Genomic DNA, 17,280 nt, shown 5'->3' with positions numbered 1-17,280 from the left:
CATTAGAAAGGTTCCGCCCTACTTTTGCTTGTTGTGAGTGCGCATGGGCGGGACCATCACCCGCTAGTAGTAAAAGAAAAAAGCAATAAAATACGAAATACAATTTAAAACAACTACAACTAAACACAAAAACAACATAGACACACACCATGTTCACTTGTACAAAACACTGTGCATTTACACAACTACTACAAATAATAAATATTAATAATAAAAATCACAATAAAAACCAGCCACTAGGGAGCAGGAGTGAGGACAGAGGACGCAGAAGACAACAGATGGAGGAGGATGACTGTGTGACGACCCACGAAAAGGGGAAGTCAAAAGAAGATGAACAATAAAAAATAATAAATTTGACATTTTAATAAGTGGCATAAACTTCACAAGATAACATACAGTTGGAAATTTTAGGGTTATGAAAGTATATGGTTAAAAAAAATGCGAAATATAAACGTTATTACAACTGGAGAAACCTTGAAACGTGCATATTGTTAAAATATCTGAATGCATTGTGGGTACTTTTTAGCTTATCTGTGGTTACAGTGAAACTATAAACAACATAAGAAGCAATGCTGACATGCAAATGCAGAAAAAAAATTAATATACAAAGTACTGAGAACTTGACATTCATGTTTACTGCCAGCTATCTATACAAAATGGGTCATTAGTCACGTTATGAAGCGGTGAACATTCTTGGATTCCAACTGGTGTCTTCATGAGATTGGAGCGCAGATTGTAGGAACCACGGCGATGCAGCGTTTCCTACTTAGAAGGCGTGTAGACGCTCTGAAGTTTTGCCCAACAGGTGATCAGCATTTTAATAACTTTAATGAACCTAAGCCTCTTCCTCTTCTTTCCTCGTATTTGTCGAACAGCTGAACAAGAACTTCCCTTTGTCTTAAAGGAAATGCAACAAGAAAATAACATGATTTAATATGCTTGTAGAGGCTTTAGACAGTGACACAAAGTTTCTTTGTTACCATATAGATAGGGCTGCAGTTTTGAATGATGAGCTGCTCCATGCTCTCCACTGGCTTTTCCAGGTCAGACAGCTGCTTGCCACCCTTCTGGCACCGTATCTGCTGCGCCAAGCCATAGATGAACACCAGGATGCGACGTGCCTGCCGAAACACAAAAGAACCAAAACTGAGGAAAAGAATTGGTTCTTTTATGCTGAATGCCTTTGGGTCAAATTGTATGATTTTTATAAGGAGATGTTTGTCAAATCTTATACATGGGACCCATCAGTTACCCTGTCCATGGTGCTGAAAGCACCTGAGGGTAAAACAACAACACTGAACAAAACAAGAACATTTACAAAAATACAGCATCTCAAAAAAGATAAATAAATATGCCTGAAGGAAACCACAAGAATACCAAGAAACAAACAGAACAAGGTATTTAAACAAAAAACCTACAATAAAATACAAATCAGATCAATTAACAAAAAACAAAAGGCTTTGGAAGTTTGAGGTTCTGTAATTGCACTATGTTGTAAAAGCAAACACAGCATGTGTTTCTGTATTTTCTTTGTTTTTTTTTGTCATACTTTACTGATTTTCTGTTTACGTTTTTCACTGAAGTATTTAGCTCAACTTCAGTTGTTTTTATTGCGTTGAAGAATTAAGTTTGACATTCACAGTTGGTGTGTGTGTGTGTTTTCCCAAGTAGTGTTTATTTGAAAATTTTGTAGTTTGGTTGTTTTGAAATGTGTTCTTTCTGAAATTCAGTTTTCTGGTTTGCTGCTTCTAACACATTGCATTTTCTGAATTGTTACTTTGGTCTTGCCTTTTGTGAAAATCTAATTTGTGGCTATTTATTTATCCGTTTTATTTATTTGGTTAGTTTGATGCAACTTCCTTTTCTCGAGTGTATAAAATGTGGGGCCACTTACCTTTCCCGAGGGACAAGGGTCTCTCTCTTTGAATGCATCAAAAGATCCAGTCAAGTTCTGCAGAAAAAAAAGTATATATTTTGTATTATATTATATTTAATACATAATTATAGCAAATATAGGGGTTTAAAACAATTTGTAGAGAAGAACTCTTGCAGCACAAACACTGGAGGGCAGCCTATCACAGACAGTCAGCTATGAGGACCCCCCCCTCCCCTCCTTTAAGCCTGACCTGACTGGAACTATCTAACAGGTTACAGAGCATAAAACAACCTCCCGATTCAGAGAAAAGTACCTATAAGTGATGTGTGCGTGTTTGTTGTCATACCAGATTATGCAGCTCGATGAAGATGACCTCTCTGTAGGAGCCCAGGATTTCTCTGTAGTCACACTTTGGTTTACCACAGCAGCTGGCCAACAAGAAAACCACCAGGACACTTCGGAGCTGAGTTCCGGTCAGACACTACGAGACAGACAGAGAAAGGTGGACGAAAGTGGGGAAAGGTCCTCTTTAGATTGACAATACTACTAACAATAGTGGCTCCGCACTGCTTTAAACGCACCTAACACCAGGAGTAAAGTGGTTATAATTTAACCCGAGTGCTGCAGAATACACAGCCTTCACCATTATCTGTTTCTAAGCTCCTATCTGTCTCCTATCAGCTCATCCGATGCGTAAAGACGCACTCACCATTTATCATGTTCTTCAGCAGGATCTTCACACGAGCAAACCCATTTCTGTCGGCGCCTGGGAGATCCGACGAATTACTCTGGATTCGGCAGGGCTCATTGTAACCAAACCTGCTTCTTCTTTTTTTTTTTTTTTTTTCTTCTCACCCTTCCTCTCTTTCTTTAATATAATTGCACTTCCTCATGGGACAAGGTTAACGCGGCGGCGGGACGTCCCGACGTGGTGCTCCGTGGTTTCCAGCATCACCAACCGCGACAGCCGCTCCTGTTTCTGTCCCCGTCATGGACGGCTGGCCGTGGGTTTAGGATTTCACCAAACTCCAGTCTGATCAAGTCCAGTGTGTGTGTGTGAGTGAGTGGAGAGAGGAAACAATACTTCTGCAATTAATCACCCGCCTTCATCCTTTCGGTTTCGTTTGAAAGGCGCGATACCAAAACAAAGTTGGTTCACTGGAGAGTTTAACCAGCATGCAGGGTTTGCAGGATGAGTTTGTTGGACCCTCTAAACTGAGGTACAGAAAAAAAAACAACAACTCTGCAGTGAATAAAACCTGCACACACTGATCCTGACTTTCAGCCAAACCAAAAACACCCCAACCCTGAAAGATCTGGCAAATCATGCAGTTTTCTCCAATATATGTCTGAGTAAAACAGTCCAGGCTGCAATAAACTTGAGATCTGCTTTACTGGATGGCTGAAAGACAGTTTTTTACACCCTTTAATATTGCTATATACAAAATAAAGTGAATAGATTATGGCACAAAAAATAACTACCCAAAACCAGTATGAACTGTGGTCTTGCTGAGAAAAAGTCAAATCTGCATCCATGTGCATGAGACAAAACCAGAGAAAAATTCTGAGTTAAAAATAAAATGTATAAAGAACCTTTTCTGCTCTCCTCTTCAAGAGCCTGTTTTAATTTTTGTGTTTCTTTACATTTCAATTTTAAAACTCTTAAACAGGAAAAAAATAAGGCACTGAAGCCACAGATTGTACAGATTTTTGTTTTCCTTTGTTTACAGCCAAGCCTCATTTAATGCATTTATTTTCTAAATGTTTACACCGTTTACAGCGTATCCAGTTGGATGTGGATTTGGCTCGATTTCGCTTTAGTGATAAAATCTGCTAAAGATGACTCGAACCAAGACAAAAACAAACCAAAAAGAAAAGCAGAACCAATGACAACTATCTTTTTTTCCATACTCTACAGCCCTGCAACAACCACGTTACTGCTGAGAATACATTACCAATGACTGTTCGCAGCTACGACACTTCAGAACAGCCGAAACAGGCTGCGGTCAAATCACCCGCCAAATCTACGAGTTCCAGTTAGATCCTCACGATGCACGTCGGAAGATGAGTGCCCACAGGTTCCGATGCGCGCAGTCTTCTTCTTCTTCTGTTCTTGGAGGAGAGAGGGGCGGGAACTTTTAAACAAAAAGTAGCTAAGTGGGGTTTTTTTCCCTGAAAACGTCACCAGATTTTTGATCTTTCATAATGTTTTATTTCCCCCCTCTCCCCATCATTCTCTGTAAGACAAATTACTAAAGCCAAAAACACTTTCCAAATTGGAAATAGTATGCCAACCATTCTTCTCTCACATGGTTGTTTGGACTCTGCGTGTGCACAAAGAACTGGTGTGAGTGTTTAAGAGACGGGAAAGACTAGCCGATTCCTCAAAGTATGATGCACGGTAATGGCAGCTTTGTACTGAGGGCAAAACCTTAAGACCTTTAATTAAGGAGTGACCAATAGGTGACTTCAGAACAAACAAAGAAGGAAAAAAAAAATCACAAAAGACACCCTTCAGTAGCACCCGAGAGGTGGTTTACTTCACAGCAGGACAAAAAAAACCCTTAATAACAAAAGAAATATACATGAAAACAGTTCCAACTAAAACTCCACATGGTGATCTCTGCCAGATGTGTTGTTACGTCTTCCTTAAAGCAGGCAATCATTCATTTTGACTTTTATATATAACTAATTAACTCGTGTGCTCAGATCTGTTTTCATGCGGACATTAAATCTGCTTTTGTAGACAAATACAAAGATTTGTGTTTATAAAATGATAAAACGGGGGAAAGGTTAGGGGTGGAAGGGTGTGTGTGAGAGAGAAGGGTAAGTCCTGGTAAAGAACAAGCACGTCCATAATCGTTCCCGGATTGACCGGTGGCTGCCAAGAGTCCTCCAGGTGTTCTCAGTCCCAGTTTTCCAACAGCTAGAAAGTGTTCTTGATCTTGCTGGCTACCTGCATTAATATCTCTCCTGTTTTCTTTTGCCAGTTTAAGACGTGTTTGGACTCGGCGCACCACAGCTCTCCATGACGGGGCTCTGCATTCTCGCATCGCTTCCGCACCTCTTCCTGCTGCTCCTGATGGACGCAAAACAACAAGGTTAAATGCACGCCACACCATACATCCAGGTCTGTGGAGAGTGTCTGCTTCCTTGAATCAGAAAACAATGTATGGTGCAAAAACAGAGGAAAAATGCAGCTGTAATTTAGATGCTATAATCGATAAAGCTGGACAAGTCTGAACATCTGTACCTCTGTGCCATGCTGCAGCTCAAACTTGTAGAAGAGAGCCCAAGCATCTCCCAGGTCTGGCTCAATCTTGACTGTCCTGAGGAACCACTCCCGGGCTTTGGTGATCTTACGTTCACTCCAGAACAACCTGAGGTGTACAGAAATTTGCATTTGAGAACCATTAAAAGCTTTATGTTTATAAAAACAGTTGAAACAGGTTTCGTTGAGACTGAATAAGCGAACAGAAGAAAATGCAGTCGTACTTTGCCACGGCGAGCAGGACATGAGGATCGTGTTCACACTTCTTCAAAGCGTCCACGCTCTTCGTCTTCCTCTGCGGTCTGGCCTCCAGAAACACTGCCTCAGCCCACAGGTTGCCTTTGAAGGAGAAAATAAAAAGTACAAGGAAGAAGCTGACATTACCAAACTATTGATCACGTTCCCTAAAAGGAAATCTCTTTCCTCTAAATCCATCATGTAACCAATAGATCAATATCTGAGACTGCAAATATGTCGGTTATTAAAAAAGAATTTCTTGTATGGAATTTGTTTCTTCAACAGGAAGGAACTGTCTTTAGAAAATGAACAACAGTTTAATTATGTTTTTAATGATGCTGATAAGATTGCACAGATTTAATAACACGAGCCTCAGTTTAAAATGTGTATCACACAGTTAAAAGGAAAAAAACACATATTATAATTATAAAACGAGTTTTTGTGAACAGATTTTCACCTCTTTTCCACTTTTAAAAACAGGCTGACACGGGACTTTTAGGTTTCTAAAATATACAAGGTTTTTATACAACATCAGAGTTTCATAGTCACCTGAATTTGGGCACTCCTGCAGAGCTTTGGCCATTAATGTGTTGGCTATGTTTTTCAGCCCGGCCCGAAACTCCAGTCTGACAGACTCCAACCTGGTTAACACACACATCATTTTAGAAGCAAAGACAATATTTCCTCATGGTCAGGGATAGTTCATAACTTAGTTTGGGTTTTGGTTACAGTAAAATACATTTTGAATGTTGTGCTGTAGAAAGTAAAATACCCATAATTCTATTTATTTACAAATGTAAGTATAAAAACATGTATATGATATGCATGTTTTGTTGCCTGTAGAGGAGGCTTCTTTCAAGCTTAAACTCAGACAGAATCTTGCCGACTGCATTCAAATGGGACTCTGACTGCTGTATTCTCTCACCACAGCTCAGCGCACTGTGGGTTCTTGAGTCGAGCCTTCTCCAGGATGGCCCTGGCCCTGGTCAGCTGTCCCACTCTTTCTTCAAGATGAGACAGCAGCAGCCACAGGGGCACTGAGTGGGGGCACTTTTTCAGCTACGGAGACAGAAAAGCAAACAATCGCTCATTAAAAGCCCATGAACTGATATGAATTCCTTTGACCTGCTGTTCATTTGACTAATACCCAAACAGCTACGTCCAAAACACTTTTCCAGCCTCCCTCACCCCTTGGTTATAAGCCTCTCTGGCTTTGTCCATGTTTTCACACTGCTCCTCAATCTGTCCTCGCATCATCCAAAGCTTGGGGAAGTCCTCGTAGTGCTTCAGGGCCTCAGTGCAGAGGTCCTGGGCCGCTTCGATGTTTCCCAACACCCACTCCAACTTCACCGATTTCATGAACACCTGTGCAGAATAAAAGCAAAAGTTTGTCACACAGGAAATACAAATAAAACAGTGGTTATGAAACTGGAACGAAATAAAGACATGCTGAATGCCCAAAACATCTAATGACAATGACGTGACATGAACCACCAATCCTAAGTGCTTAACATCTGCATTAACACCTCAAAGTTGTCTTATCTGACAGGACAATCAGTAGAGACATCATTAAGCAAACTCTTCGAGTCATGTCTGTCAGTGTATAATACAGACAGTGTAGCTCGCTCGGGCAGACAGAGTGACAGTCAAAGAGTACTGCTAACAACATCTGACAACCTGAGTGCTGATGACTGATTGTAGGAGGAAAAAAAAGCAAGCCTGAACCTGAGAAGCACAAAGTTGGTACAAGCCACTTTAGAGACAAAAAAATATTAACTTACTATTAAACACTGCTTTTTAAGCAAAAAAAAAAACCCGTTAAGTTAACCCTGAAACACGAGTCAGAAGAGCTCTGATAAATCTTTTAGAGAAAAGTTTATTTGGTCACACAAGAGCAATTACTGTGAAATCATATCTCTATTTGAGCACACGGGCTGTATAAAGTCAGACTGAGTCAGTCTGAAGAAATAGGAGTTTTCTTTAGGTTATCTGTGTTTTATTTCTAATCAAAATCTCGAGCAAACTGTTTGTGAGAGTTTGAACTGGGGACACTTCTCGTGAACTGACCCGGGCTGTCGGTGCACTGCTGCGAGCCTTGGCCAGCAGTCGACGGGCTCGTTCGTACTCATTGTTCTCAGACTCCAGTTTGACAGCAGCAAGCCAGATTTCTTCACTGTTGGGGTTAGCCTGGAACAAACAACAACAGGAGAAAGCGAGAAGGCGTGAGCTTGAATGTGAGCTGGGCGCAGGAACACTTGTAGTGACTGCTGGAACAATGTGACGCTGTGAGCGTACAAGGCCTAATCACCTGAAAGGCAAGAGCAAGGATACTCCGAGCTGCTGGCACGTCTCCAGCCAGCCACTTGGACTTGGCCCCCATCAACCACAGCACCTCTGCTTTGGGACAGTGAGCCACCGCTCTCTGCAGCAGGGCCTCCAAAGACTCTCTGAGAGATGCAACGAGCCACAGAAGAGTGACGGATGAGTAAAATAAAGAGAAAACAAGACTACTAAGCAAATCGGAATGTGAAGAAGTTCAGTTGTTGACAGCATCTGACTTTTATTGTTTCTGCTTCTTTCTTTAGAAAACTAAGCTGATTACCTGGTCCCGTGGTTCTTCTCAAAGTAAGCTGCTCTGAGCCAGACGCTTTTCTTGCTGGGAAACACCTGCAGGGCGTGGGCATAGATGGCCCTGGCACACTCCAGCGCCCCGTGGGCCACACACTGAAGCACAAAAAGCAAACAACGTAAGGTTAGGTTAAACCCGGACAGCAAATTATTACATGAACTTCATTTATAGTTGTCAGGATCTGGATATCTCATGTGTTTCCAAACGTACACTGTCTGCATCCTCCATCCAGGTATGTTTGCGGTCTTCCTCCTCGATCCCAATCCCTATGACGGCCCTTATCACAGCTTGGCAAGTAGCCACACTGCCTGCTTTGTCACACTCTTCTGCATCCTGTGGGACCAGCAGAAATATTTAGAAGTGAAAAGACTCTGGGTGAACAAGAAGAATGCAAAAAAGAATGAAAGCATGAACTGCATAAACCAGAAATTAAACTGGAATTATGAGGTTTTTTATATGGAAACATTTGTGCAGCTGGTGTCAAAAAATGTGCTGTACTACTGACATAAGAAAATCCCAAATAGCCCTGGGTTACTGATTAATATCCATGTAGATGACTTACAGTTTATGGCTCATCAGTCTTTTATAAGATGTAATCTAAACCCATTTTATATTTCTGTAGGAAGAGCAATGAACTAGCACGGGGTAACCTGAGGTAAGGCATCAAATCGACATTAAAAAAAGCCCCCTTTGCACACAACTAGTTGCAAAAGAACAAACATCTGCCTTCATATCACAAACACTTATGCGATTCTGTGCACTGTGCAACAATGTTAATCCTTCTTTGAGAGCTGTCAAACTCCATCATTCACATTTTCCAAACAAATTTTTTACCAGAGGTAGAAAATGCCAGGTTGTTAGGGGAAAATAATAAACTGTGCTAAAGGGGACTTCTGTAAAAGCCCATGATTGCAAAATAACTGAACAGCACCTCACAGAACGTCAGTCAAAGGGCTGGTTTGTTTTTGTTGAGTTCACATGAAATAACCGAGGGGCACTTTGCCAATAGACTGGCATGGTATCAAAGTGAAATCAACTCAAACATGGGACAGTTTGTATTCTTCCAAAGGTTTATAAGTGCAGGCACATAGTTTTCCATGTTATCCCGATGTGGTTTTCTGTGGCTTAGAAAGCAAAAAAACTCACCTGCATATGCTAAAATCTAAAAAGATATGACTTAACACCAGCAATCAGCAATATTGTTATGTTTGACAGCTAAAGTAAATACTACTCCAAATGTTACAGTGCAAGGAACACTTGTCTGTTTGACATTTACCACCAACCTAAACATCATTACCCAACAATAAAACCCTTCACACGACAACAACACTGAGGCCTTGTCCAGTCTTTTTTAATTTGCTGTTTATAAAAACATCCCCATAAACTCAGCAGCGTTTCTAGAAATGTTTTCATCCACACAAACACACAGAAAACAACCCAAAATGCTGCATCAACTATTCCAGGCCTGTATGTGGCGCTATAATGCCCCCACAAAAACACATGTAGCATGCGCTTCAACCTGTAAACCAGGTGAACAAGACAAGGATGGCGAATACGACAACAAGAGCCACATCCTTTTTGACAGCAAAGTGGAACTTCTCATTCGTTGCTCCCCGTGTGTGGAGCCCATGAGTCCAAATAAATGGATGCTTTTAGGCAGAGTATCCTCTTAGGGACGGCCGGAGAGTAAGACTTTCCTCACGGTGTCCAATTATCAGACTAAATGTTTCATAAACACGTGTCAGCCTATTAAAACTTTTCCCCATTTTCCACAGTTTTAAGATGTATACTTGATGTTTACTGTAGATCTTTTTCTGCAATGTTTGCTTTAGTATTGTTGAGATTTCAATAGAGAAAAAAAAAACCTTTTCAGCCTTAGGTTATTTAGACTAATGGGGGTGTTTTTGCACTGCTCTATTGAAAGCAATGTTATTATTTATCAGTCTTGTTTAATCAATGAAGTAATTAAAGGTTTTGTTATAGTTGAACAGTTGGCATCTGCAACACAAATGCAAGAATGTAATCTTTCATTGTTGTTACGTCTTTCATGCTCGGGGTCGTAGGTTAAATTGGAGGTGTGATTATGACATCATTGTTTTCAAAGTGTTGCATTTAGGCTGTCCGCACAAAAACATGAGGATGGAATTTTAAGATGTTTTTGAAACTCTAGAACATGGTTTTCAAAAACACAGTTTTGGGGCTCCTAAAGCACCGTTTCTGTGTGGCCACAAGGCCAAAACAATAACAAAATAAAAAATAAAAACTTTGCATTTTCACAATACATTGTTTTTGTGTGGATAGGGCTTAATTTCTCAATTACAGGCGGACCACCAAAAAATAAAATAAAATTTAAAAAAAAAACATTTGAAAGCCTGCTTCCTTCTTCTTCCAGATGTGAGCGACACCTGGAACAAGGAACAAACCTGTATCCACTGCTCTCTGTTGATTTCCACACCGTTGGCTCGCAGAGAAGTGATGGCTCTGTCGATGATCTTGTCTACCATCTGAGTGTTGCCGTTGGCCTCCTCCAACTTCGCAGCTGTGATCCAGATGTGGCGGTCGGTGGGGATGTTCTCTCGAGCCTTATTCAATACACGGCGGGCATTTTCGTATGTTTCGAGACGGGCAAGCGCCAGCCACAGCTAAAGGAAAGCAAAATCAGGACAATCGTGATAGTGTTTAGAGAGGACGCTACTCTGCGTGACATTCAGTCCAATACGTTTAGAGGTGGGAACAAAGTTTTATGTAACAGCAGCATGTTTGGGGCGTACCTCCACACTTGTAGGACAGCACTCCACGGCTCTGCTGAGCATGATCCTGGCATCCTCCGGCTCCTCCAGCTCAACGGCGGTTTTCCACAGTCGGACTGACTTTGATACATTCTCCAAGGCTACATGAGCAACGATCACACAAGTGTTAAATATTCTCATTAACACACAGCATAAAATCATAGTATATATATTATTTCAGACATGACATATGGAATATCATCGACTTTAAAATCTGTTTAAATGAAGTCTGTTCAATTTTTCAAAGAATGGTGACATTTATGAGGAAAGTCAGGTGACATTTAGACATTTATGAGGTACGATAAGCATTCAGTCCAATGAAAAATGACTCAGCGTTTGTGAACACTCATCACATTCAGCTCAGATTAGGCAAACATTACTGAGTGTTAGGTCCTGAGTTACAGGAGACCTAAGCTTTACAAAACGCTGCTGTATCTCACACGGAGGCTCTGACGTTGACTGGTGCACCATCTTGCAGATAATGAAATGCAATGGATCCAGTCTGCAGGGTGACTTTCATTTCCACTCTCGCTGCAGGGCTGACTCAGGCACTACAGTCAAAAGTAAAACCTTTTCTTTCACAGAAGGTCATGTTTATAGGGAACTGTGGTCAGCCACAGCCTGCAAAGTAGTTAAATGCCATCCTTTTTAGCTGCAACAGTCAGGATGGTTGTCCTGATGATTTTTATTGATAAGATCACTGAGGACAAAAACACTGCTCTGACATTAAAGAAATACAGACATTACAGAAATACAGCATACTCAGTGAACCAATCAGAGACCAGATTCTGCAGCTGCAGTTTGAACCAAAAAGCAGCAGAAAACACAAACTGGTGTTCTTGTTCAACAGACTTAAAATAATGAGTTATTATTTGAGATCTGCACTCAAAAAAAGCAGAGTGGAGACAGGGCTGGTAAGTTTTTAACAATACAATATGTGTAATGACTCTAATCAGGTCTACCTGAAAATGTGGCTTGTATGCACTTGAGATTAAAAACATGTAAACACTTCTAGGTCTTACCCACTAAGTACCTGCTGCTCTTTCAGACATTAAACTGACACATTTCGCTATCACTGGTTTATTGGACAGGACTGCACATCTAAAGGGTGGTTTTCAGTAATGAATTTGCAGCCAAGTTTCAAAGAGTCTGATGTGAAGGCAAAGCAGGAGTGCTGTGCATGTAGCCAAGTAAAGTAGAGCGGAGGCATCTGAACAAGTAGAGGCGGAGAGAGTTCTTCCTCAGAGAGAACTTCAATCCATCTCTGTCAGTAAAGTATGCTGCTGGGAAATCTCGGTGCGTGTGGAGCCTGTGTGTGCATGTGTGTGTGTCGGGGCATTGACACCATGGTTACACACAGAGCCTGGCCTTGACAAGAAGCCAAAATCGCAGCTGCCAAATGTAACTCTGATAAATGTGTGAGTAATTTTATGAGACAATGAGCAGATTGAGACTGGCCTTGAATTTTATCCCTGGAGAAATAAGTGTCTTCCTTTTGGCAACGGAATCGAGCTCATTAACACGCGCAACGCTGTGAAGGCACATGAGGCTTTCTGTTTTCAAACAACAAAACAGCAACATGCGTCTTCAAAACAACCTGATGATAGATACAGACCCCAGAGAAAACAAAATAAAAGCATGTCTTTTACCTCCACATCTAATGGACAACATACTTACCCTTCCTGAGGACTCGTTTCTTAGCTCTGATGTCCGTCTCGAGTTCTGCGGCCCTGATGTAGATGCGGACAGACTGTGGGAGGTGACGAACAGCCTGGGCCACCACGGCTTTAGCTGTGTCACCTGGTTGGAGCCTGGCTGCCTCCAGCCACACATCCTCACTCTGGTGGAAAGACAACAACAAAAAAAAGCTCATCATTACAGGTGGTTTGGAAAATTTGCCATCATTTGCTAATATAATTAAGCAACAACCTCAAGGTATTTCAAAATGTACCTGGCAACGCAATTTGAAATGCCTGTTATGTCACACTACACACAAAAAAATAATCCGTGAAATATTTTAGCATTCTTTTTTTTTTTGTACCCTTCACAAGCTAGACGCGCACTTAGTGCTCAAGCAGATTTCTTCTGTTGATCCTCATTTACCTTCGGACACATCTCTGTGCCTTTCATGATCAGGTTTCTGGCCACCTGCAGTTTGCCCGTCACTTCTTCCAGCCTGGCAGAAGCAATCCAGGCAGGAGGGTGATGGGGATTGGTCTCCCTCACCGATTTCAGCAGCAGACGAGCTTTCTTGATGTCACTAAGCACAAGAATTATGTACCAAAAATCAAACGCACACTCAAAAAGACTTATTTCAAAGACGCCGTCTTATTTGTGCAGCTTATCTCCACCTAATGTCTCCTCCGTAAGTGGGGATCATGGAGTTGAGATCTGTCAGATAACCCTTGGGATCCACTACTGTCTGCCCACTGACCGAGTCAGAAACCTGAAGTGAGAAATAAGAAAAATAACATTTTAACTCTCAACTGTTGGGTGTAGAGTAATAGGTACTGCATTTCATAACTAAAGCAGAGTAAGAGAAACAAAGAGTGAAAACATGAAAGCAGCTCCGGATTTTGCGATGGATACCTGACTGAGCCTCATGTCCATCAGAGTGTTTCTGGCCTGACCAATCTTCCTCATGTCCAATTCTCCTGTTCCTGGAGTCATCAGACCAGGGGTCATGCTGCCTGGGTATGGTGTGTTCAGACCTCCCAGCTAGCCAAGACAGAAAGCAATAATAATAGTTGAAAGAAGCATTAAAGGGAATTTAGTTACAGCATGTTTGAACAGCTTTAGAAACCTGAATCATGTAACACTTTTCTAAGCGCTGTAAGTGATACAGATAAAAAAAATGTTTTGCAACAGCTCTCCTATGCGGCAACTGAAAATAATTATAACGCTCTGTATAATTTTTAAAAAGCTTATACGTGTGGAAACAAGCTTTTTCTTAATCAATGGACCGTGTCTCTATTTGTTTTCAATCAAAAAATGATAGAAGCATGTACCAGGCAGACCAATTAGTTAGTCTTTTAACGACAGCTCATGATTTCACTGCCAACATCTGTAAGTGTCTGCTGTTGCAGAGACTTGTCTCTTTCCAGTGTGATACCCTGACTCCTGCTGGGGCACGAGAAAACTACAGCATAATGACGCATTTCGAGCTGGATGTGTGTGATTTACACGAATACTGACCCCTTGTAAAGGATCGACAGTGGTGTGGTTTTCCCCGCTCTGCAGGTGTTTAGAAAAGAAGCTGTCGGGGACAGGGGTGAGCTTCTCGTAACGGGGATTCCTCTGCCGCTTGTTCCTGGCGTCACCAACTTCTGGGATGCTCAGCCACTCCTCCTCAGACACTTCTGCCAACTTCCTCTGTTAAAAAACAGGGGGGAGGGGGTGAATAAAAACAGATCAAAATGAGATGTGAGTTATTTTGATACACTAGCCTTGTTGAAATGTTTGACCACATGATGCTGCAAAATCTAAATATGACAAAGATACAAAAAACTGGGATCAAACTTTTCACAAAGGCAGTCAAACAGGATTATAAACCATGTGGATCACAAATTTTGTAACATGCAAAGAAATAACATGCAGCATTTCATTGTGACAGCAATGGTACACTACCATAACAGACAAAATATCGCACGTTGGCGCATTTCACTGTTTTTACACCATGTCACAATGCCTTTCCAACTAGAGCTTTTAATATTTTAGCACAAAACAGTAAAATAGGCTAGTTAATAAACAGTGAAATATGTTTTTGTGCAAAACGATTGTTTTTACACAATATATTTTTTTTTTTAGGGAATATGACAATGTAGGAGATGTGGGCTAAAAAAAATACCTTGAGGTCTGAGAATTGCTGCTGGATTTTGGGTCGCTCCATACGATATTTTTCAATTTCTTCTTTTTCTCTCAGCTCCCTATAAATACCAGACACAGTCAACATCAGATGGTCCAACAATACTAAATCCTAATGATGTCAATCAGGATCGCGCTGCACAGGTTTCAGTGGTTAGTATTTGATCTTTTGTTGCCAAGATGTTAAGCAGATTAGTTTTATTGATAACCTTCTTTCTTTGCGTCTTTCGTCCATCCTTTTATCCAGAGCTGCATATATGGCATCTGCTTCTTCGTCATCTTTTTCATAAGGCCCGCTGGAGAACAAGCTACCTGCATAGCCATTAAACTTTACAGGAAAAGAAATACAGCGAGATTAGAGACAGGCCTCAATGTATAAGATTAATTAATGTGAAATTAATCGATCGAAACCTCGTCGTAGTTGGTGTCATTCAGATCCTCGTCATCATCATCCTGGCTCTTCTTCATCTGGTCCCCAACAGTCCTTTTCCCCGGGGGTGCGTGTCGATCATCCACTGGATCATTGGCGTCACGAGCAGGACCGATATCAGATCGGGTGGTGAAACCAGTGGCCCTAAAAATAAAAGGGTATCGTTTTTAAAACTGTAGTTTTGAAAAAAAAATGCTCCTCTAAGCAGGAAGCACGAATGTTTGCTTTAATGATCATTTTAGCAAAAAGTGAGAGCAACAAGTGCTCAGTTCAAACAGTCAACAAACACAGCAGAGCTAGGTTAGCCACTTAGCATGATGCTAGCTTACCCTCTGCCCAGACCGGGAACGTAACCGAGCGGCGCGGGCATCCCCAGAAACGGCTTCTTTTTTTTCCCCATCAGCGGAGAGGCAAGCGGCATCACCGGGGGCCCACCGCCTGCCCCCGCCGCCCCGGTGCCTCCTGCAGCTGCCTTAGAGACAATTTTAGTCGCTTGTTTTGCTGCAGCGGTGGCCATCGTTGCTTCTTCGAACGAGCAGCCTTTCACTGGCGGATGAACAACAGATTCACTTCCGGTCCCAGCGCGCAGCGACTCCGTTCTTCTAGGGGGGGGGGGGAAAGCCCTGGTTTTTAACAGCGCCCCCAACAGGACAGACTGGGTATAGCTTATTTTATTTTCCTTTCGATATTTGCTTAATTCAAAACTCCTCGTGCGAATGTAGCGTTTTTATTTATTCAGCTCTATAGCTGCGTGATTAGCAGTTCTATTTTGGGATTTTTATCAAATTTATGTATTTATTTATTTTTGTTTAAATGTTTAAGCCACGCGAGGGCGCCAAATCAACAAAAATGTCATGGTCTGTTCTTTATTTATTGGACAGCAATGCATCAACAAACAGAATAGGCTGCCTAATTAAATGAATTTGCAACATGCTTATTATGCATTTAATTATTATAAAATGACCATGAGTCTTTCAAAAATAAAAATAAAAAGATGAAGTTTATTACTTACAAACATAAATGGGAAAATGCTTAAAACTCTGCCTCAGAAAACATAAGGTATAAAGGTATCAAACACTGCAACCACAAAAAATAATTTAAACTTCACTGTACAAAAAAAGACAGTTAAAGATTGAGTTGGTGAAGGAGAGCTGCTTTTTCTGCCTATAAGTTGATTTAAGATGGACTGAAGAAAAAAAGTGGAACTGCTCTGTGTTCTAATAAATGCAAAGATGAAATTACATCTGTAAATTATTAACGCTGTATCCCCCTGTCTGAAGAAGAGGAGGACCATTCATCTTGTTTTACAGCATTACAAAAACCAAGAGCCAGCACTTTCAGTGGTTCATTTATGCTCATCAGATGGATAATTGGAGGATAAATGGATTAAAAAGATGCAGGAACAACATATGTTAACCCTAAATGATTTTTGTCAGGAATGGTTTTGGTTAGTTAGGCAAGAAAATGACAAACCATATTTTGCAAAAGTTACAGCTGCATGAATTAAGGCACTCTATTGGCCTGTTTGCAATAAAGCTGTTGTGATCCTGTACTTCTGAGGAGGTAAGGAGACCTTTTTAATGAATAAAGTGAAGCACTTCTGCTTACGGAGTGTTGTTAAAGAAAAGGAACTCGAAACAGAGATGAGCCCGGTCTTTCACAATGGTTTTTAGCCATGTTGCTGGGATCACTTTCGAAGATGATCAAATATATGACGTATTGTTTGTGTTTTTAAAAGCAAACTCAAGACTTCCCTGCTCAGTGTTGTGTTTCGCTGAAATATTTCTTTGCAACTTTAGCAAGTCTTGTGTTTTATCTGTAAGTTTTTCTCTAGCTTGACTCCTAATTGAATTACAATTATTTGTATTTCATTTAAAATTCTGGCCCTGCCCATGTTCAGGGCATCCGGTCATAAAGTCTGCTCATAAATGTTCAATTTAAGGACACATTAACCATAGATATGAGGAAAATATTGTTCAGATTTTATGTCTTACATTATTATTTTTATTTATTTTTTTATTTGTTGCTCCTGGATTCATGACTTTGCAATGAGTACCTTTAAAGAAACCCAACATCAAGTTTTGTGATATCAAAGTTTGAATATTTAAGAGGATATATGTACTCCAAAGAAGTTTTGTATTATTATTATTCAGACACTGTGGAGTTCTTCTCTGATGTGAACTT

The 17,280-nt window shown here is 40.9% G+C and overlaps 1 protein-coding gene across 1 annotated transcript; it reads right to left on the bottom strand.

Annotated features, from left to right (window-relative positions):
• Positions 1-2,705: 2,705 nt before the first annotated feature.
• prpf6 (PRP6 pre-mRNA processing factor 6 homolog (S. cerevisiae)) lies at positions 2,706-15,650 on the bottom strand. Its single transcript, XM_017415212.3, has 21 exons — positions 15,426-15,650; positions 15,078-15,240; positions 14,876-14,994; positions 14,650-14,728; positions 13,998-14,174; positions 13,392-13,520; positions 13,154-13,248; positions 12,906-13,062; positions 12,480-12,642; positions 10,785-10,903; positions 10,437-10,655; positions 8,224-8,346; positions 7,987-8,108; positions 7,693-7,831; positions 7,452-7,571; positions 6,573-6,749; positions 6,310-6,443; positions 5,934-6,025; positions 5,372-5,486; positions 5,130-5,256; positions 2,706-4,955 (listed from the first exon to the last, which is right to left on the bottom strand). Exons 1-21 carry the CDS (start codon positions 15,611-15,613, stop codon positions 4,803-4,805), a joined length of 2,910 nt encoding a protein of 969 aa, XP_017270701.1. The 5' UTR covers positions 15,614-15,650; the 3' UTR covers positions 2,706-4,802.
• Positions 15,651-17,280: the final 1,630 nt, after the last annotated feature.

The sequence above is a fragment of the Kryptolebias marmoratus genome, linkage group LG8 (assembly GCF_001649575.2).
Source record: "Kryptolebias marmoratus isolate JLee-2015 linkage group LG8, ASM164957v2, whole genome shotgun sequence".
Lineage (NCBI taxonomy): Eukaryota > Metazoa > Chordata > Actinopteri > Cyprinodontiformes > Rivulidae > Kryptolebias > Kryptolebias marmoratus.
This window is presented reverse-complemented; position numbering and strand designations above follow the sequence as displayed.